Genomic DNA, 23362 nt, shown 5'->3' with positions numbered 1-23362 from the left:
TAAGGAGCATATTAAGGGTAACGTTACAGTTATGACGCAGATGAAAGCAACAGTTCGAGAGTGGTGACGCCAGCAGCTTCCACAATTCTTCGCCGACGGCATGAAAAATCTTCTTTCGCGTTGGCGCAAGTGTGTTACCCGTAATGGGGACTATGTTGAAAAATGATGCCACCATTTGTAGCTGACATTGCAAGCTTTCCACTGATTCTTATATCAGTGCTATCTGTTACAAACACAAGTAAAGGTATCACCTTGGAGGCATTACTTTCTGAATCACCCTCGTATTTCGATATTATCTTATGATTCACAATGACCCAATGAAAGAAAGAAAATTAGCACCACTTCTATGTTTCAATAGATAATTTTTATTTAAATATCTTCCCTTTTACACAATACACTGTATATACAAATAATTTAGAATTCATTTCATGTGCACTGTTTCACAGCTTCATATACAAATTGTCTTGTGCTATTCATATAATCATGAAATAATCTCATTGCAACATATATGCTCATAAAAATGTGAAGCTTCGCTATATACCTAATACGTGAGTGGAAGAACATTTACCATAATGTCAGGAACTTCCTGTAAAAAACTAACAGGTCACGTCAATATTTGCAAAAATTACATATATTGTGTTCCATATTCTGCACCAAAATATGTATACTGAAACGTATCTCAGTTTACAGACATTATCTTCGGTGGGTTCACTGGGATATCCAGAATTTTTTTTAAAGTACCTCCTTAATAAGCATTTAAAAAAACCTCGACATTGTGTTAAGGACGTATATGATATTGGAATTGTGAGTTCACTCTCCTCTTCTACTTAACGTAACACAAAAGTATTCGACAGATTCACAAACTCACCGAGTTTAAATCACTTATAAGTTTTACGCTTCGCAATAAACCCCAAAAAATATTATGTCATATTCTATGTATTTTTATGAAATCAATCATTAAGTCTTCGTGTTTCTTTGTCCACAGAGGATTTATCAGATTTTTTTTTCTTAATTATGCTGAGCGATGAAGTTAAATACAATATAAATTGTAGTCAGCGACGAAAGTTCTTTCCGTTCGGTAAAATTTATTTTGGGAATAACGGTAGTATGGCTGCAACGTAAAAAAAAAAAAAAAAAAAAAAAAAAAAAAAAAAAAACCATTCTTTTTAATTAAGTGAAAACTGTACTCAAATTGTCCTTCCATTCTGAAATTCTTTACAAAACTAATTTTATCAAACGGAAAGAACTTTTGTTGCTCACTGTACACTTGTTGAAAGTAACGTACCTACTTTTTATGGATAGGAAACTTACAATATGATGCCAAATGACACAACAAAAAGCTATAAAGCTGTTGACACGTTGTATGCCATCAATAAACTGCTTACAATGAAAAAGTGAAAAGTTAAAAAAAAAAGACATAATTAGAGGACTAAATTGTACAAAAATAATTGTAAAGTTTGGAGAATTACCAATTGAATTACAAGATGGCTCATAATTATTTATATGATGTTTCAAAGAGTGAGGTAAAGAAACTAGCAACAAAAATTGAACATAAGTACATTCCTCTCATACCTTTCGTTACAAGAAATGCATGCCTGGAGACGAAGAGCAACATTGTCAGAAGCAGCTTGACAAACCCGTACTGGTATCCTGTGGAACTTTTCTGTGATAGCTTCCTGTACTTGTGCAAATTGTGTATATGATGTTGATACACTTTGTCCTTTAAAGCACCTCATAAGAAAAAGTCAGGTGGTGGGAGATCGAGCTGCCAAATCCACAGAATACAAACACACACATTGTTCCAGAGACAATCGTTCTGTCATCCTGTCTGGTATAAGCTAACGGTTCAAAGCCCAGTGACCGTTATCCCCACTCTCAGGCTACATAGTGGTGCAGGGTGTCTATCGGTCGCGAAAGTCATGAAAAAGTCAGAAAACGGTCATGAAAGTCAAGAAGTCATGAAATCAGAAAACGGTCATGAAGGTCACGAAATCAGAAAACGGCCATGAAAGTCAAGAAGTCACGAAATCAGAAAACGGTCATGAAAGTCAAGAAGTCATTTCTCTATTCCTCAAATATCAACTAGCATTCAGGAGAGAATATGGACAGCAGTCATAAAAGAATGGTATAGCGAGTTTATTGCAACAAAAAGTGCTTTAGATCGTGGGAAACGGGAACACTCCCAGAAAACCCACGGGGACGATGTTATCCCCCACAAACCTATTTGGCAGCCTGGGATCGAACCAGGGACCCCACGCACAAAAGGTAAGCGCTTTACCACTGAGCCACCGTGGTCCCCATGTCTAAAGGTGATACACACGGTATATCAGTCGATACGTAACATCAGGCTGAACAAAATGACATATTTGAGATTCAATTTACTCACAGAGTTTTCGAGAAACGCTCACTTTTATCGCGATTAAAGGTATGTCGCTCCTTAATAATATTATTTGGGAGTTTTTATTCTACAAGAAAATATTGTTTATGTACTGTAAATGTTAAAAAAAAAAAAAAAAAAAAAAACAATAGATTGTACAGGTAGTGGACATTCAAACTGAAACACCTGCGCAATCAACAAAGGATGTTCGCGGGGCTCACCAGAGCCAACTCGTACTTTTGGGCAGTGAGTCACGTGTGCGGGTCCTTGGTAGCCACTCCAGTTAAATCGCATGTATAGAGGGCGCGTCTAGCAGGTGCATCTGTCCAAAAACTGCCAACACTTTGTGACGTCTCACGAGTTACAATATCCAGGGTGATGTGTGCATATGAATAGGAAGGACGAAACACATCCAGGAGGAGCAGCTGCAAGGGAAAACGGAAGTTGTCTGAAAGGGACGTCAGGCCATTCACTGGGATTGTTGTACGAAAACGGAAAACCATCATATCGGTAATCACCGTAGAAGTGATTACACACTTCACAGAACCTGTATGCACGAATGCAGTCCGTCGATACTTGCATAAGGCCAACATCTATGGCAGGGCTGCGATAACTAAGCCTTTCATCTGTAACACAAATGTCACAAAGCGGGTTCAGCGGTGTTAGAAGCATAAAACCTGGAGCTACACTGTTTTTGAAACAGCAGGAATGTGTTCGTTTGGAGAAGCCCCTCGTTGAGGTATACAACTCAGACTCCTTGGTACCCACAGTCAAATATGGAGGCGGATCCGTGATCGTTTGGCGTGCAATATTCTGGCAGACTTTGGCCTCTCTACAGGGATGCGTCACTGCCAAGGACTATAAGGCCATTCTGGAGGGCTTTTTACACCCTATGGTTCGAACACTCTTCCCGGACGGTAGCGCAGTGTTCCAGTATAATTTCCTTATTCACACTGCTAAACTTTTCACAGAGCGGTTCGATGACCATGACAATGAAGTTGAACATCTGTCATGGCCCGCTCAATCGCCGGATCTCAACATTATAGAGCCTGTATGGGATTTGTTAGAAGATTGAGTGAGGAAACGTTTCCCTCCACTACGTGCACATGCTGAACTTGTCACTGTGTTTCAAGACGGATGGCTCGAAATCCCTCTGCAAACGATGCAGGACCTATATTAATCCTTCCCAAATCGCATTGCTGCTGTACTGGGAACCAAAGGCGCCCCAGTACCTTATGGCTTTCTACCAGGTGTTTCAGTTTCAATGTTCACTCCCTGTATCTATTGTTATTTGTGTCCCTCTAACAGCGACGCCCATGCTACTTGTAAATAAATCAGTCACAAGGGTAAGGTATCTTCTTCGTCATTTGCTATTTTTCATGTACCTTTGAGTGTGCGCATAACTCCAGCCTGAGAGCCGCTGCTACAAATAATAGAAGCGCCAATGTTGCTATTTGGAGTCGAGAAAGGTAAGAACTAATAAAAATTTCCTTTAACTACTTTTTCGTCTACTGCTCACATTCTTCTGTCTTTCTTCATATTTCACGAGTTATTAGACTTTTTTTTTTTTTTTTTTTTTTCAGAAAACAATTTCTGACCTTATGATTTTGTGCTATTTTGGTTAAGTTCCGTTACACAGTGGAAACATTATTTCGACTATGGTGGAATGTATTATCGTCTGTAACCTAGAAAGTTTTCACCATGAATTACATTCACAAAACTATTAACGATTTACCTTTTAAAGGCACATTTTCCATTATAAGTATTGACTAATGTTTATCGTTTAATAATATCTTACAAACACACAAAAATATATCATTTTTATCTCATTTACATAGATATCTATGCTTGAGATCCACAACAGGACATTACAGTATTTATTTGAACACAAATAATGATCATATTTGCAGCTGCCTTTGACGTTATTTACGACAAAGATTTGGGCACGGTGACTGGTACCTCTTTAGATGCCTTTGTTTTTCATCTGTAATACAAGAAAAATAATACTTATGTATAAGTTAAATATATTCATTCTTATGTGTATAGTAAACGAAAAAAAAAAAAAAGAGAGAAAATAATCTCAAAAGCCTTACAAAATCAAAGAAAGTTATAATAACTGGAATTCATAATAATTGAGACAGGAAAACCCTAGTCTCTCTGTGTTTCTAGCTTCGCCTCTGCTAATTTTCAACTTTGTCTAAGTTCATTATTAAATTCATCTCCATGTTTTTAACTTTGTCTGCGTTAGTTTCTAATTTCGTCTACGTTAATTTACAATTTTGCCTACGTACTAGGGTCGTTCAATATGTAAGTTTTCCTATGCTGTAATAATAATAATAACAAAATAAATAAAATAAAATATACATTTGTAAACTATACGTACATGTGTAGGTGGGTCCTTCCTCACTTCTCCATATAATTCCCATTGAGATTCGGACATTTGTCCCACCGTTACATCAATTTGTTCAAACCCTCTCAAAAAATAAATAAAATAATAAAAAAAAAAAAAAAAAAAAACGGATCTGGCTATTTGGGCTAGGACATTTGCAAAGTGGATTAACGTCTTCAAGAAAACCGTCGAATTAAGTTATGCGAAGTTGCAGAAAGGTTGAACATTTCTGTTAAAACAGCCCATCACATCACTCACGAGAAACTGCAATACCGCAAAGCGTGTGCACGAAGGGTTCCTCATCAAGTGAGTGACGATAATCGACAAATGAGAACGGGTTGTAGTCTTGAAGGTTTTAATGCCATACCAGCAATATGGCAATGCATTCTACATGCGCATAGAAAGAAGTATTTGTTCATCATTACACTTCCAATGGATGATGAACGTTTCGGAACAGATGAACACGAGAAGTGGAATATGAGAAGACTGCGAAATAGCCAGAGTCCTAACTTTTTACAAAGGGTTTGGAAAAATTGTTACAACGGTGGGACAAATGACTAAATCTCAATGGAGATTATGTAGATAAGTGAGAAACGACCAACCAACACATGTATATAGTTTACAATTTTTTTTTAAGCTTAGGGAAATTTATATATTGAACAACCCACATACAATTGACGGGGTGATCGCAACAGTGGTCTAACCCACATTTTTTTAAAAAAATGGCGAAAAATCAAGTTAAAGTTAAACACACGTTCTTTTTGTACTATATACCAAAAGCAAGCACAAGTGGTTGAATGTGTCGTACATTGTACATATATATATTGTACAAAAAAACTACATGTGTTTAAGTTTAACTTGATTTTTCTCCATTTTTAAAAATGTGGGTTAAACCACTGTTGCGCTATACCTAAAGACAAGGAAATCAAATTCAGAAGGGGGGAAATTCCCAGGCTTCCCTGGCTACAAATAAATCCCTGCAGACGACATAAAATCATGATTATCATCGTAATGTATTGATTTTTAGTAGTTTTTTTTTTTTTAATTTGAACAACTATTAATTTAGAATTTTTTTTTTTCTAACTTGTTCTTAATTGTCAAGAAACTTCAAGGAGGTTGAATAAATGCTACCTGTCAGAGATAGAACATTTACTAAACTTTAATGAATGTGGTTTATGACTAAGGCTGTATTTTGAACCACAGGAGACCACTTGTTACCACCATTATTCTACCAGACATTTTTTCTAAAACGAATGTTTAGAATAATCCATAAATTTACTTACTGGATACTATCTTTATTATTGTGTACTATAGATCGTTCGATGAGCTTAACATGTTTACTAGACGATTTAGTGTGGTTTATACAAAAAGCGAAATAAGATTGTCAGAGAGCACGATGCCTGATATTTGAACCTTCTATTTACATTGCATATATTTATTTTTAGTCTGGGCCCGAGATAAATTCTGGCTATGAAACATAAATTTGAGCTCATTTGTACTGGCTGATAAAAGGAGAAAATTGAATTTTCAATACTGATTTTAGTCACTTTAATACTAGTCAAAAATTAAAAACTTTTCAAAGACATAAATTATTTTTATGCTTTATTAAAATCTATAACAATGAATATATAATAAGAATGAAACAAAAATTATTGTAAACAATACAAAGCACGTTGCTTAGTTTGTATTTGTGGAAAAGCTTTCTTGATCATTTGTCTTTATTACAATATGTCAGAAACATTTAATGAACATGATGAAGAAATAATCTGGATTCTAGTGTGCAACATACTCTTTACCAAAACTTTGCATTACCTCCGCCAACCGCTAGAATGACATACTAGACTATATGTGCTTAACGAAAGGAAGTAAATCATCTTGGAACAAACCTGAGGATATGTTAAATGATACAATTTCGTCCAGGAATGTTAACAGTAAGAGACCAGAGTTTGGCTTTTCATTTTTCTATAAACTACGCAGTGTGGGACTTGAAATCGGGACTGTTTTTTTTTTTTTTTTTCCAGTAGGTGACGCCACTGTGCATGCTTTCTGGGATGGGAACAAGTGAGGAATATCTCACTAACAGTCGACGCCAACTCGTTCACATTGAGCGACAATGCCGCGTGCAGAGTTGCTGAGTGTGGACACAAGTCTTGGTTTCAAGATAAAATAAAAAGCCAACATTAATTTTGTGCGCGTCCAGGCGAAACTGCTACGGAAACCTTTCACATGTTATTAGGTGTACAACTTTGCTTCCGTCATTTTCCAATAGGTGGCTCTAGCGATATGTGGTGGTAGAAATAAACAGGTGTAGACGTCATACAAGAAGCTTGGGCATTTGTCAACATAAATAACATCATTGAAACAACAGTCGATCTGCGTCCGCATCGTACAGTTATTCTCGACTGAAAATGTCAGTTTGCGAGTCAAATTCTCCTCATTTGCGGGAGGTTTTAATTTTCTGCTTCAATATGAAGAAATCTGCGGTTCGCTAAAAAATATCAAATGTCCTTCTCGATGTTTATTTATTTATGTGATCCTAATGTTAAATATCCTGAACACCGTGGTTCATGAAAGTTTTTGTTTTCAGCAGTGTTCTGTCAATACTGATAGAATATCTATAAGTATGATTAAAAGACTATTTTGAGAGGCTGGATTTGTATTTATTTGTTGATTGGATAATGTAAAAAGCATTAGTGTTCTTATAAGAAAATTTTACAATATTGCGGAAGCTGTAAATTCACTTTGAGGAATAATAGAATAAAATATGTCCATCTGTAGTGTACTTGATAGGAGGCAGACGGTTCTCACATCAGACGTTCCTCTTCCACTGTCTCCATAACACATCGGGAACAAAAGAATCGTTCGAGCCGTTCTAACTGATAGAATGGCAACCACCAGTACAATCAGAGTCAATGTGGTCACCTATGCGAATACACAAACACTAAAAAAACGAGTTTTCATATCAAGTTTACATCTTCGCGTTCTTCTTCTAAGTGAGAACGTCTTTGTTGCTATCGAAAATGACATCAATAGAGAGGCGAATAGAAGATGGTAGGGTACGCGTTCGCAGAAAATTCAGTGTCTGTTCACATTTACCAAAATTTGGCATTCTAGTATGGGGCCAACGAGCTACACATTTCGCTCGCCTCTGGTCCTCCTATAAAGGAGTATAGTTAATGCGAAGTAAATTCAAGATGATGTCAATCATGCTCCCCGACCTCACCTGGACATTTTGCGGGATTCCATCTTTCGGGAAGTAACCCACGTCTCCATACCGCCAGAGAAACCAGCCTACTCTGCTAGACATACAGCATTTGCCTTGGCCTGCTGGATCTCTAGACCTAAGCACTATTGGGCACGTGTGCGAGGGTATCTGATTACCAACCGGACTACAGTGAAGACCACCGCCCTGCTACGCTAAGATCAACATCGAATATGGAATACCACACTTCATATACATATTCAGCAACTGAAGGATAGATGGTTTCCTTGGGTGTTTACAGCGCTGCTAAGGTGAGTATGTATGTTTATTTGAACATCCTGATAACACGTTCGAGATTTTCCATTGTCACCACGTTGGGATCACCTACCTATCACCCTTTTGTGTATCAAGTTTTAGTTAGATCTATGAATTCCTACAACGTGTTCTCAAATCCCTTTCCACCAGTATTATTAGGGAACCTACCAGAAATATGTCATGCTTGACCCAACCGTTGCAAGAATACAACATATTCAAAATTAAATATAAGAGTGAGATACATACCTGATAATCTCCTTACAACTGTTACTTTTTCCCATTCATCTGAACCATCACAACAATCACAGATACCATCGTTTACCCAGCCTGATGGAACGAAAGCTGAAAGATAAAAATATACATATATCAATAATACGTACTAGAAATATTAACATATGAATAGTAACCAGTTCGTACACTTGCTAAGCCGAAGACTTTCAGGCACTAAACTAAAGTCAGTAGTGGTATACCCGATGAAAGGGTATGACGAACCAGACGGCTTTTAGTCTTTGAAGTCTTCCAGTTTAACGTCCCACGCTTATGTCCAGTAAGCTAAGGGAAAAAGATAACTAAGGCAAGTGATGAAATAATTGGTGGAATGAGAAAGTGGGAGGAAACGGTAGTACCCCGAGAAAACCCACAAGCACAATGTTGTCCACCACAAACTCACATGGCTGGGGATCGAACTAGGGACCCCACACACCAGAGAAGTGTTCTACCACTGAGCCCTGTGGCCCCTTCTACCTTAGATGGCTTTTAGACTAAGTATGATTGGGTAGAATCTTTTGTTGCTTCTGTCTATCCACACCGAAGTCCGATACGTCTTAATTCAAGTAGCCCCAAAAAAACTAACAGTGAAATTTGATATCCAAGGTGTATATTAGTGCATTATTATTTATGACATTACTTCCGATTTGCTTCATATAGTGCTGAAGAGAACTGTTCGAAACTGTCTGGAAGAACCGTTTCCGCTTTTGGTTGAAAAGAATGTGGAGTTTGTATAGCCACCTTTTGTTAAATGACATACTTACTAATATAGACCATAACACAATAAAATCTGATGGATTGGAATGCAATTATAACGTACTGTATGTAGACCACTATTTTTTTCACAACTTGCTGTATTTTCACTCAACTTTCTTTGTCCACCTTCGTAAGCAAAAGTAACTTGGGACGAGCGTAGCATGTGATATCTGGATAAAAAGTGGGCTACTGCACTCAAATGTATTTTCGTAATAATCCAAACTTTCAACATATGAGTATCAGTCTCCTAAATTTTCGTAAATAACTGTAAAGATGATCCTAAATCTTCCAAATAAGTACAGGCAACGATCACTAAAGTTCATAATTGACTTTTTGAGAACATGCTCGCCCTAATTGATATATCACATGACTAACTTTCCATTTCAAACAATATCACAGATTTCAAAATGGCGGCGGAGGTTCATGATCTACTATGCCCATTCTTCTTTTGTCAATATGTGAAACTACTACTGTTTGTATTGTCTATCTTTCACTATTTTCACGACTCAACACTTTATTTGATGTATTTCTATAACATAGCATAGGCCTTCACCACCAACTTTGACCTTCCCTCTCCGTTTCTTATGGCGCTCAGCCGCTATAACTTTGCACATGCACAGATTTTCACATCCTCTATAAGACACACTATGTCTCATCCCGCAACTCGATTCATCCATTTGAACCCTTTACTTGTAAGTATCGCATTTCGACCCAAGAGCATGAACGAAACGTTCTTTAAGGGCTGTACCTATATCAACCTTCCGGTAGGGTGTTGGATCCACCCCTCTGGGCACATCAACTACCCACTCTTTCATACATGTTGGGATACCACGTAGTCTTATCTCCGGAACCAAGTGTGCGGTTTAGTTGCTCATTTCGGAGGACAGCCGGAGCCTCACCTCCTCCGGTACGCTGTTATCCTGATACGCACTGACAACTAGTGGACGTTGTCAGCTCTTGGAACAGGATATACGGGAGTTGTGCAGGAACAGGATATATGGGACATAGGGGCAGCCCGCGACACCTATCTTCCGCTGAGGGTATACCAGACCACAAGGCTTGTGACCTGGCCAACGCAGGGGGCCTTCCCCCTTTCCCAGCACGGGCTTGGGATCGGCCATGTCACTTCCAGTTTGAATATGAATTCGTATAGTTCGGAAGTCTACCTCAGTTTCACAATGTGAAACGGAACCTACTGTACAATATGCCACGCTAAATTACGATTTAAAACTTACCTCTTGAACGTGAGTCATGACTATCACAGTAGAATATTCCATTGACACAAGCACTTGTACTAGGTTCGTCGGTGCCATCTGTACAATCACAGTAATCGTCATTTACTTTAGAAAATTCAATCTCTTGTCTCGTTGTAAGGCAACGAAAATTGCCTTTTGCGTTCGGCGTATATTTCTTGCGATCACTTTTTCTCACACCATGCAACACGTCAGACTGTACACTTTTATGCAAGTCATGTAAATCTGCATTTGGTTTAAGTGTAAAAAACTGTTTTTTGTCGTGAACATGTTTCGCGTTCTTAGGAACACTTCTATCTGCACGTTTCGAGTGATACAATACATCTTCATCAGACAACTGTTTCACTGAAAACATCTGATAAAAAACGAACACTACACCAATTGCACACAGCAGTGACACCATCAGCCGGATTTTTCTTTGATGAATATACTTCCATCGGATGCGCGATCCAAACCACCGCATCCTGTATTCTATTCATACAAAACCTATAAAAAATATATATAACTTGATAATTGTCATGGAAATATTTATTTGCAATTAAAAAAATATTCACTTTATTCTCTTATTATTAATATTTTTACTTATTGTTGAAATTAAGTTGTTGTAATAGACATGTTGTAAAATTAAACCCATTTGTCTTTTAATGTACCCTGTTATTTTCATTTTGATGTATATTTTACTGGGATCAATAAAGAATTAATAAAATCATTTACTTCACTGTACTTTTGGTGTTTTATTTAGTAGTCGATCATTTTTATGTCATACTGATATCCTCCTTCAAATCTGGACCTTGAATTACTTGTTGCTGACATCTTACATTTTTCATCTTGTCTTCCAACTGGAATACTATTTTTTAATACTCCACAAATATAAATAGTATTCAAACGCTAGCAGAGTAGTGTATGTTGTGAGGATACACGTGTTTCAGCACTACGTGCTAGATGTAAACACTCTTCAGACGACAACCACGAAGAAGACGTTATTTACCATCGCAAACGATCGGCACCGAAGACTCAAGCAATCATCAACAATTCCGCATACAAGGAGATAGGACACTGCAAAAGACATCAATCTCGCCTGATTGATCAAACCACAAACTCTCTAAGATGCCTGGTCATTGATGTTGTAGGGTTGGATAATATAGGCACGTTTTGCGGTGCCAAATAATTTTGTAGCATAGAAGAGGATGAAAGTTTGTTGTCAGTAAATATGGTGATCTGTATATAGAGATACCCCGCATGGGTAGTTAAAGGAAAAAATATATAATGGACGTAGTTCAAGTGTAGATAATTGTCGAAAGGACAAATGGTGTGAAAGAATATTGTGAAGACATGATTGACGAAATATATTAAAGGATAAATGTATTATGCAGAATTAATCAGTGGTGTGTACGAGAAGCTATTCTGTTATTAAATATACAGTTTAGTAATTAACATTCCCATTCTGAATTAACATCATCTTGCAAAATGGTTCACCAATCCACAGGAGAAACAACGTGCGCCCTTTGCTCGGCATAGGTTAGCTGCATGTCTAATTCCACAAGCTTTACATTTCCTAAATCGCCAGTAACGATTGTATTCTCGTTGTGCAGACTGAAAATATGATGAATTATCAATTTTCATGATTGATTTCCTGTCTTTGTGATTTACAGAGGGCTCACTTTGTTTGACCATCTCCAGTGCGTGACTCAAAGTTAGATTTGGTACTTCTAGCATTCTATTCCGAACACATTCATTCCTAACACCACAAATTAGCTGATCTCGAATAATCTCTTCTGTCAGTGAATCAAATTCGCACCTGTTTGCCTGCATCTTCAATTGCATTACATACTGGTATAATGATTGCCAAGACTGTTGCTTCATATTATAAAAGTGATACCTTTCCTCGACCACGTTTAACATAGGTCTGAACTGATCCAGGAAAAGTTGTCTGATTTCACAAAACTCCATTTCGAATAAGTTATTGGGAGTAGCCAATTTCTTTAATGCTTCAAAATGCTGACGACCCATAACAGACAGAAAAATACAGGAAAATTGTGACTGTTTGATTCCGTTACTCTGACAATAGTTCATAAATCTTTGCAGATACGTCTCTGCGTGCTCCTCTTCTTTATTAAAAGCCTCTATATAACTCACCGTCATCTCTGCATCTACCCTCCTGGGTTCCAGAATCCTCGTCGCCATGTTGTTAATTCAGAATGGGAATGTTAATTACTAAACTGTATATTTAATAACAGAATAGCTTCTCGTACACACCACTGATTAATTCTGCATAATACATTTATCCTTTAATATATTTCGTCAATCATGTCTTCACAATATTCTTTCACACCATTTGTCCTTTCGACAATTATCTACACTTGAACTACGTCCATTATATATTTTTTCCTTTAACTACCCATGCGGGGTATCTCTATATACAGATCACCATATTTACTGACAACAAACTTTCATCCTCTTCTATGCTACAAAATTATTTGGCACCGCAAAACGTGCCTATATTATCCAACCCTACAATTGAGAGCACCTTAACCCCCTCCCCCCCCAACCCTCTATAAGACGCTCGGTCATTGAGAAAAATGAAATATTTTGAGTTTTATGTCCCACGCTCATTGAGAGGAACCCATCCAAAAGCCCTAAGACGCATGGTCATTGGACTCCTTAATTTCTCCAACAAACCTCCAAATAATTAGAGAAACTTATACTTATTGTATACAAGAGGAAAACTATAATAAAAGGTGATGGAAAGTCCAAACTACCTTGTACCATGTTTTAGCTCTAACCTAAAAGACAAAAATCTTTATATGGTCGAGGTGTCGGGTAACGATTCGAGTACCTCTCGCAATCCAATTGAAAGAAGAGGACACAAGACCAATAATGTAAGCTGTCACGAATTCGATGTGCACATCTGACAAATGTAAGTATGACATCAAAATGATAGACGATTAAATGAAACACCAGTACGCTGATATACGCGATTAAATATACTCCAATATGCTAAGATGTAAATTAATTCTTTACTAATTTACATAATAGCATATTATACATAAAATGAAAACATTAGGTTATTACTGGGATTATTTCAGCAACCAATCTGCTTCTCATCACCGGCCAGGCAGTTAATGAAAAACGCTGGCTTTCAAAGAATTTTACATGTTATTTATTTTACTTCTTTTCGAAGAAAATGATAGTGCAACACCCTATTGGTGATTACGTAAACACACTAGCTTAAAACTAGTAAATGATAGTTACATACATATAAAACAATATAGAATGCAACTATGCACACAAACTTTTCACAATTTGAAGAGATTAATTTTGTCAAATCTTCATTTTAGTTCAATTTTGTTGTTTTCTACTACATAAAGGACGAGGACAACCGTGACAAGAACTGGGATCAAATTATTATGTTAATTCCAATACCAACTAAAATTTTCAGACGATTTCAGAGGCTCCACGCAAAAACATTTTATCTATAGATTTGGAATTTGGTAACAATAAAAACTTGGCAAGATTTTATTCTTTCACAATTAGAAGATGGCCAGCTCTTAATAGTGAAGTGATTTTGTCAATAGCTGTGTGTGTGTGTGTGTGTGTGTATGTGTGTGTACTTGTAAATATTTTATTTTTACTATACAATTACTGTTATTATTATATAAGGAAAATGAAAATAAGGAAACTATCAGAAGAGAAAGTAGTGACTTTGGGTTTCAAAACGTTGTAAGAGGACTAAAATTAACTTATTGCGATTTCCAAAACAGACGTTTTAAAATTGACCATACAGAGCAGAAAAAGAGCTGCTGAAACTTACCAAAATTAGGCTTTACTGGCACTTAATTAAAGGGCGAATTTTTCCTTTTTTTTAAGAAAATATTTGCTAGACATTATCAGTATTGTGGAGGAACCGACTGGTATTGGTTATCGAATCACTGGCCCAGTAGGACATCGCCCCAGACAACGAAAGAGGAGATTTAAACATCTCATCAACGATTATCCGAAATTTAGCGGACAGTTAAGTCCAGGGACAGCTAAACATTTCTGAGGAATTTGAGAGACTAGTTTGTCTTTTCCATTTATCGGAGGAGGATAAAATGCTTCTAATACCGAAATGTCTGTCGAAATCTGTGGAGGCTTGGTATATGAATATAGCAAGTGATGTCACGTGTTTACGAAGATTTCGTGAAACATTTGCGAAAGCAATACTTATCAGAAAATTTAGATTGGACTCGGAAGCGCAAATTGATGATGAAATTCAACAAATATACGCACTTATCTTTATTAGATTGGTCGTGGGATATAGTTGAACTGTATTACAAGATAACCGATAAGTTAGAGGAAAAACAATTCTTAAAATATCTTGTGAAATTTCCTACCCAAAAATGAAGCAAACATATAGCAGTTTCGATCAGTAGGTATAGCTGAAGAACTTCTATTGTGTCTTACCGTCATGCACTCCATCGAATCGAATGCTAAATGGGACAATTCAAGTAGTAACAACCAGAATTAGACCTTTATGTTTGTCTGGCTAAAGTGAATTTTAACCCTCAAACTAAGACGGATAGTAGTACGGAGTGTTGGTCTGCTAATCGAAGGAACGATTACAATGATATAAATTCGTTTGGTATAACTTTCTTATCGCCTAAAGATTTGGTGGTGAAAGTTTGCTAAGAAATCAATAAGAACATAGTGATCAGGAACGTCAAACAACTGAATCACGCGTCTCTAATATAATGAAGTTTTACGTCCCACACTTATGTTCGCTAGGCTAAAGGAGACGGTGAGGATGGGGAATGAAGAAAGTGGGAGAAGCTCGAGAAAACCCACGAACACGGTGTTTGTCCACTACAAAGCTCACTTGGCGCGAGCTGGGATCGAACCATGGACCCCATGCACCAGAGGTGAACGCTCTACCACTGAGCCACCGCGCGCCTCCAATAAGAATAACCAACGAGGTAAAGAGATCGGCAGAAGTTCAGACATGCAATCTTTTCGGGAAACATTCACCGCAACCCAAACTAAAGGGAGGAAAGTTGCGACGAAGATGATAACCCTTTCAGTGATTCTTGAAAAACAGTTTGTATTTAATCAAGACCCAACGATAATTGATGTAGAAGTTAAGAGAAAGAAACAAGAGACTGACCCTTATTGCAAGAAATTACTTACTATTTTAAATTCAGGACAGAGAAATAAAAATCTAGAATGAGTCTAAGGTTTGTTGTTGTTCATCCATGATCAATCAACTCGTCATCGGCTCTTGGTAATACATTAAGTTATATCTTGTATAATTATCCACTCTTTTATTTCCCTGGACAAAAGAGAGATTTTGTAAATTATGTTAAAGACTGTATTTACTGTGCCAAAACAAACTCTAAAACCAAGTCACTTGTCGGGGAACCGATACACATCACTGCTGATATGCCACATGATAGCTATATATCAATTTAGTGGGGAACTTACCTTTGAGTAATAGATACACATACATATTGTCTATCATTCATGTGTTCTCGAGGTATGTCTGTTTTTACCTTTTGAACTGTTCATATTAAGAAGTAATGTTTAACATCTGGGAAATAGTAACAAAGGAATGGTGTGCAATCACATATAATTCATATCAATTCATTACTAGTGTACTTGTTTGATTTTAAAATAATGTAAAGAGTACATTGCGGTTCTTTGTAACTGTAATATCTAATTTCAGTGGGTTAAAATACTTATTTCTATGATTTTAACTATGATAATAATAGACTAATTTTTGCATAGAAAATTTAATTGAAATAAACACAAATTTTAAACACAACTTTTCCATTATGCAAGTTATAGGATTTTGTACTACTATACTGAGATTTTTCATTCCAATTAATAATAATCTCCAGTATAGTAAATGAAATTAATTTGTGACTAATGTGCGTAGTTATGTCTATGCATTGCTAAAAACGTTACTACACGTCCGTCACCGTAGTTAGCCAGTACTGAGAATATTGAAGATCGTATGTTGGCGGTATTTATTTCTAAAATGTGTACATATCTCGTAAAGGATATCATTTTTTTGTATATGTGAAGTGTTCAAGTGAAGAAAATTCTCTTTTTTATTCTATTGTACTTGAAAGCTATTTGTATGTTCTGTATGTTACAAGTAATGGCCAATTTGCAGTATGAATCTCATATATATATATACATACAGGGTGCGTCACGTAAAACCGGCCCGTCGTAATATTCTGGTATATTGTTTTTGGCAACACTTAAATAATCTACCTTTCTACCAAGAGATGGCGTGTCGCGGTCGGGTCGACTTACGTGACCTGCAGCAGTCACGTGCAGCCGCAGCCAGTGAAACTTGTCGAAACCAGTTGAGAAAAAGGCCTCGTTGTGTTAAGCCGGGTGAGTGTCAGTGTATGATAATGCCATATTCGATACCCGAGCGTGTTGCCATTGTTGAAGGGTTCATTCTCACTGGATCTTTTGTGAAAACAAAGAATTTGTTTCGGGAGAAATTTCCAGGACGTTCTGTGCCAGCAAAAAGCACCATTCAGGAATTGATTGAAAAATGGCGGCGTACAGGATCGGTTCAAAATGCTCCCAGGAACAGACGACCATCTTTCTGCACACCTGAATTAAAGATGCAGGTGGAGGAGATAATGACAAGAAGTTCTCGAAAGTCAACCAGGAGATTGAGTCAACAGGTTCATGCGAGTGAGAGAAGTTGCAGACGTGTTTTAAGGGGACTGAAGTTAAAACCGTACCGAATAAGTGTTGTGGAAGAACTGAAGGAGCCTGACCTGCAGAAGAGGGTGCATTTCTGTTCATGGCTGTTGAGCAATGTTGCCAGTGGTTTCTTGGATCCACTAATGCTCATCATGAGTGACGAGGCGTGGTTCCACCTGTCTGGGTACGTAAATTCCCAAAACAACCGGTATTGGTCGACAGAAAATCCACACGCAATCCACCAGGTACCCTTGCATGATGAGAAGATTGGTGTTTGGTGTGCCATTTCCGCCACACGCGTTATTGGGCCCATATTCTTTGAGACGACAGTGAACAGTGACGTGTATGTGGGAATCCTGGAGGAGTTTTATACACACTTGACCGAAGAGGAGCGTCAGTTATGTTACTTTCAGCAGGACGGTGCAACATGCCACACATCAGCTGCATCATTGTCCCTTGTGCATGAGATGTTTACACCAGAGAGGACAATCAGCAAAGGCTTGTGGCCTCCTCGGTAACCAGACTTGTCCACGTGTGACTTTTACTTATGGGGACTGTTAAAGGAAGAGTATACGAAACAAATCCACACACAATTGAAGAACTCAAGACCAGGATCCAGGATGTCACCAATAGCATTACAACACAAGAACTGACAAGGGTATATATGAATCTCCTCAATCGTGCTCACATGTGTGTTGAAGTGGGCGGAGGACACTTTCAGCACCTGCTGTGAAGGTGAGTAGTCATATTCAATACATTACATTTCATTTATGTGTTGTAGTTAATCATATTCAATACATTACATTTCATTTTATGTGTTCACTTTACGGGCCGGTTTTACGTGCCGCACCCTGTATATATATATATATATCTATCTATCTATCTATATATATATATATATATATATATATATAGCGAGATCTTGCTGACTTTCACGAATTTGTGATTATAATTTTCAATGTATTTATATCTATATGAAGAACAAAAATTCTACTAAATAAATGTATTCTACTCTGTCTAATGTCTGGTACTGCTAATGTCTACAATTATGAAATCCTCCGTCATGGGTTCTTCTTTAGTAAAATGAAACAAATTTAAATTTGATACTTTTGAACTGATACGCTACATTTGAAAGTTCAGAAATTCGCTCTACAGAATGCATTACCTAGTCTGTGAAATAGATGAATAAATGTGAAAATGTTGAGCCTTGCCCATGTAGTAAGGGCTAAGGTTGAGCCATGAAATGATATTCCTATAGAGAAGCATAATTGATCGTCATCAGAATATAATGTCAACTCATTCCACTGTTTCCATGATATCTTATGTCTACATCTAAGATCAAACTGTGAAATAAAACACATTCTCCTTTTAAAGAATGAGTTATTTGTTGTTAACTATATGCTATACATTATCAGTATTACATGGTTGGGTTGTTCTCCAAGATTCCGTATTTGCAGTTGCAAATACCGGTATACAAGAAAATCCAAACATCCATTGTGAAACACAGAACTAATACGAACTCTTCTGTTTGACTTTTTCTTTTGATACCCATAATATGTCTTCAAGAATAAGAAACGGGTCTAAATTAACCCACCAAAAAATCCTGGACACCGAGCTGACGACAACCGATCTTCCGTTCGCGGGGAGATTGTTTCAACCAAGTGAGTAATTACCACTACGTCTTTTTCCCCCTTTAGTAATAACCCTAACGACTGACACAGTATATATTTCTTAAGATGAACCATGGGTAACGATGCTATCGTCTCTACCCTCTCAAGGATCAATCCCGTGTTATCTCAGGTTCGAAATTCCAGGCCCATACTGTTATCCCGAGCTATCTCGGGCATTCAAATATTTTCTCTTTCTTCCTTACCTATCATGAAACAAGCCCTTCTTTGATTATTAGGTACACAATCTTCTCACTAGAGGCGCCTAGAGCATCGTACATCAGTGTTAAGAGGCTTCATGCCGGCGAAATTAAAACACCGCTAATTTTACAGTAATTATGTGATATCTTCAAATAGATACGAGATAATCAAAATTTGGAACAGGAGCTATCTAGACAATATTATTATACGTAAGATACCTTTATTACGACTCACTTTTCCGCTTTTGATTTCCATTTAGAAAATCGACGTTTATTTTCGCTTTTACAAATGGCTTCAAACGGAAAGCTACTAGGTGACTCATGATAACGGTACCTCACGCAAAATAATATTGTCTAGGGCGCTCTTGTTCCACATTTGAATTATCTTTTATCTATTTGAAGATATCACATAGTTACTGTAAAATTAGCGGTATTTTAATTTTGCAGGGATGAGGCCTCTTAACTGCGATGTGCTTATTAAGAGGTGTCCTTTTGGCTGTTTTGCAACAATAGGGACTCTATGAATTGTAAACATTGAACTACATTGTCTGTTCTACGTGCGTTGAAAGAAAATTACTTTTTTTTTTTTTATCATCTTACGAGAAAAACGTAAGTCGAAAGTGACTCAGTATGGCAATTGATAGTGAACTTTGGAAGAATCAAGCAGTGCTAGTTCGAATTCTGATGAGGAAATTTCGTATTCTGAATCTAATAGTGTGAATTTCCAAGCAGCTTGCATATGAGTTCAATCACAAACGTCTGGCACTTTGATCCTGCCCCGCCCAATTTTGGTTTGACTTATCTGCCAAAGATAAATTTTGCTATGAACCCAGCAGGTGTAGATTTTTTTTAAATTATTCTTTGAGAAATGATCTTGTACTGACGATAACAGAGGAAACAAACCGCTCTACAAATCAGTGTTTTCGAACACAAGACATGGAACTGGTGAGGCAAACAAATGGATACAAGTGACTTAAGACTCAGGAAAAGTAGTATTGGCCTCAAGATCTCATGTTACGAACACCTTTCTTTTCATAAAGGTGGAAGGTAATGGAAGGTTTGTATAGTTGAAGAAATATTTACGTTTTGTAAATAACACTAGAGATATTGATGATAAAAATTAATGTTTCATTGCACTACATTATTCCCTAATGTTTGCAATTATTCAGCATAATTTTACTGATCATTTTTATCCCATACCGGTACGCAATATGTTATGCGATGCTCAAGATAACTCGGCGTAGGAAAATAACAATTTTTAACTTTTTCTCTACATACAGGGAAAGAATTACAGTGTGAAAAGAATTGGCCTTTAAGGAGCTAGAGCAATTCTACGGAGAAACTTTTTACTAGCAACAGCATCAATGTCTAAAAAATACTTCCCAGTGAACGAGAAAAAGTAGAATTTATTCCACAGATGTGGGCCAGGATATCTCACTTAATAAATTGTCCCTAAAACTCTACCCCCCCCCCCCCCACCTTTTGTACTCTTACATAGCTAGTTACGTTATATTACGTCCTGGGTACCCTCAGTGCAGATTAACTTTACTTCATTTATGGATATAAATCCAGTGAACGAATAAATGCCTTGAAAATTACAGTGCAAAAAACACCAACCAACATGTGCTAGGTTGCCACTAAAAAGCTCGAATAGCATCCAACTGAGTTAGTACACGAGCGTAGCCCGTAGACCTGCATGGTAGGGAACTGGTGTGTGAAGGACAGTGGTTGTGAGCGTAAACAAGGATGTTCCAAGAGTACTGTTGAATTTAAACGCTCCACGGTGAACAAGAGAACGATGTTATATGCGAAACTGTTACACTACTCTTTTTCTCCTGTAAACTTTTAATTCTTACTCCTTCTGGCTCACATCTGTGGATTTAAACGTAGGAAAAGCAACCACCTTAACTTTTTCAATAACACACAGCATAAAAAGTCATTTTAAAACGGAATTATTACAAATAAATAGAGCAGGCAACTCATAATCCCGTACTAACAAGTAGACTATATGGAATTGTAGGGTGTAAGGTAACAAAGAATTTCTTAGATATAGCCAGGTAATATGCATTAAAAGATAGGAAGTGTGAAGTACGAACATAGCAGGTAATTTAGAAAATCTGAAGACGCAACGTGAAATCAACGATTATTTGGAGAGAAATTTTCGACATCTGAGCTTGGCATATAATGCCAGATCAAAAAGTATGGAAGAGTTTTTGCACGTTGTTGTCATATAATGTGACAGTATAATTTAAAAATGTATTAGAAAATGAAATGAAATCTTGAGTTTTACGTCCCACGCTCATGCCGGTTAGGCTAAAGGAGACGGTGAAGGTGAGAACTGAATGAAATGGTGGAAATAAGAAAGTGGGAAGAAACGTCGGCATTATTAAATATTATTGTAAACCATAGATTGTTTCTTTTTTTTTCCGTGCTAAAATGTGTATTCCCATTTTTTTCTGTATTTCAACTTCAATTGTGCCAATCAGCAGTTATGAATTTGAGGAATTTGATTTACTTCGAATATCTGATGAAGCTCTCAATACTATCCTTTACTGGTGTGGGTTAAGTATCACAGAGGAAGTGCAGAGATATTGAGTTTAATCAAAAATAGCCCAAGGATATAGTATACGAGAGTGCCTCATCATTTAGCGAGGACTCACGAAGTGCAGTCTTTTAAGGATTATTCATTGAGGATATAGGAACTTGAAAATGAGGTAAAAATGCGACTTTCATTTAATTACTGAGTAATATAAAATAAAATGTACGTCGGTTTGCGTTGCGTTTCGTTGTGTTTTATGGTATGCGAAGAATAATAATGTGCCCTTGTACGTAGTGTATGAGTATATGTGGGGGATTTAAAACACGTATCGCATGTCACGTGCACGTGGATGCTTCTTACTACTTCTAAATGTAATAAAATCATTTTTATACGTAGTGCAAGAGTAGGAAGTATCCACGCGCACAGATCATGAGGCACTGTTGTATACTATTACCATAGCCCAACTTGAGTTGAGTTGATTTTGAGTTTAACGTGCCGTTCAGCAGCGAGGCTATATGAGACGTGGACCTACTGATTAACGTGGAATCCGAACCATATGAGCTCCCGCCGGGAATCGAACCCGGGTCTCCCACGCCAAAGGCGCGTACGCGAACCGCTTAGCCACGGAGAAGCTCAATAGCCCAACTTAACCTACCCTCCTGATGGACCCATTCTACGACACAAAGACCAATATAAGCACTTGCTGGTATTTCCAGAAATACGGTATGAAATCAAACCTAAGTCCTAACATCTTGGACCTACTCTGTGGCACAAAGAACATCGTATCTCAGTGCTTTAATATCTACACTGCCAAAGTTACGATTTCCTTTCTATTTTGCTACCAAAATTACCCTGCTCACTATTTTTCAACGTAGCTGATTTGGATATAAGCTTATTCAATTCGGTTTGTGTTGAAAATACAGTTTGATTTTCCTCTACGTATTATTTCCAAAACTAAGTAAAAATAAATATCAAGAATCCATCCCTTGTACTTAAATAATTATGGGAAGCAGCATTCTTAAAATGTAAATGACTACCGGCATCTTACTGATATATAAATTTATTCTCTATGTTACTATTATATAGACGTGTAACATCGTTTTCTACGATGTCAATTCTTCAAGAAATATAATTTTCGTTAACATACCACAAATTACTTCACTTACTTCTCCACTTGCACTATTATAAACAGAATCGAGATTTGCCAAAATTGTTAGACAAAAAAATGAATCGAATCAAAGGAATCATTTAACAAACTTTGAACTTGGAGCGTTGTGGTTGTCATCTTGTTAATAGGTCGTACTATGCTTACTTTAGGACCCTTTTAGGAGCATCTTCCTTAACTGATGTCCACGGGCGCAGAATGATGCTAATTGGAAGCCGTTTTGCAAACATTGTGGAAGGTAGTGCTTACGTTCAGCTCCACAACTTGCGAAAACTAAGACGGAATAATGCCTCTGGAGCCCTAAAGAGATCATTCCGTACCAGTCTTCCAAAAATTCAGCAAACAGCTACGCAATTTAGATCATAATTATATAATTGTTGTGACAGAAAACAATCGGGAATGTTGCATTGCGTAGACGCAAATAATTACGAAATGTACCCGTTATTACGTATCTGCTTTTGCATAAGTTGCATACTCGAATGCAACGGGAACAAGCAAAATGCCACTGTACGGTAGATTATCGCAGATTA

The 23362-nt window shown here is 37.2% G+C and overlaps 2 protein-coding genes across 4 annotated transcripts; both read right to left on the bottom strand.

Moving 5' to 3' along the window:
* Positions 1–1119: 1119 nt before the first annotated feature.
* On the bottom strand, positions 1120–23061 carry LOC145684215 (uncharacterized). 3 transcript variants are annotated; one of them, XM_081756292.1, is made up of 4 exons: positions 22980–23061; positions 10542–11045; positions 8530–8625; positions 1120–4361 (listed from the first exon to the last, which is right to left on the bottom strand). In XM_081756292.1, exons 2-4 carry the CDS (start codon positions 11020–11022, stop codon positions 4300–4302), a joined length of 639 nt encoding a protein of 212 aa, XP_081612418.1. In that variant the 5' UTR covers positions 11023–11045; positions 22980–23061; the 3' UTR covers positions 1120–4299. The 3 variants fall into 3 exon arrangements, with proteins under 3 accessions (XP_081612418.1, XP_081612417.1, XP_081612416.1); XM_081756291.1 differs by lacking the exon at positions 22980–23061 and adding an exon at positions 22834–22971; XM_081756290.1 differs by lacking the exon at positions 22980–23061 and adding an exon at positions 22815–22965.
* LOC145683178 (uncharacterized) lies at positions 12015–12743 on the bottom strand. The gene has a single exon (XM_081754542.1). The coding sequence runs from the start codon at positions 12741–12743 to the stop codon at positions 12015–12017; it is 729 nt and encodes a 242-aa protein (XP_081610668.1).
* Positions 23062–23362: the final 301 nt, after the last annotated feature.

The sequence above is a fragment of the Thermobia domestica genome, chromosome 4 (assembly GCF_964235325.1).
Source record: "Thermobia domestica chromosome 4, izTheDome1.hap1.1, whole genome shotgun sequence".
Taxonomy (NCBI): Eukaryota; Metazoa; Arthropoda; class Insecta; order Zygentoma; family Lepismatidae; genus Thermobia; species Thermobia domestica.
The sequence above is the reverse complement of the archived record's forward strand: the minus strand, read 5'-3'. Positions and strand labels throughout refer to the sequence as shown.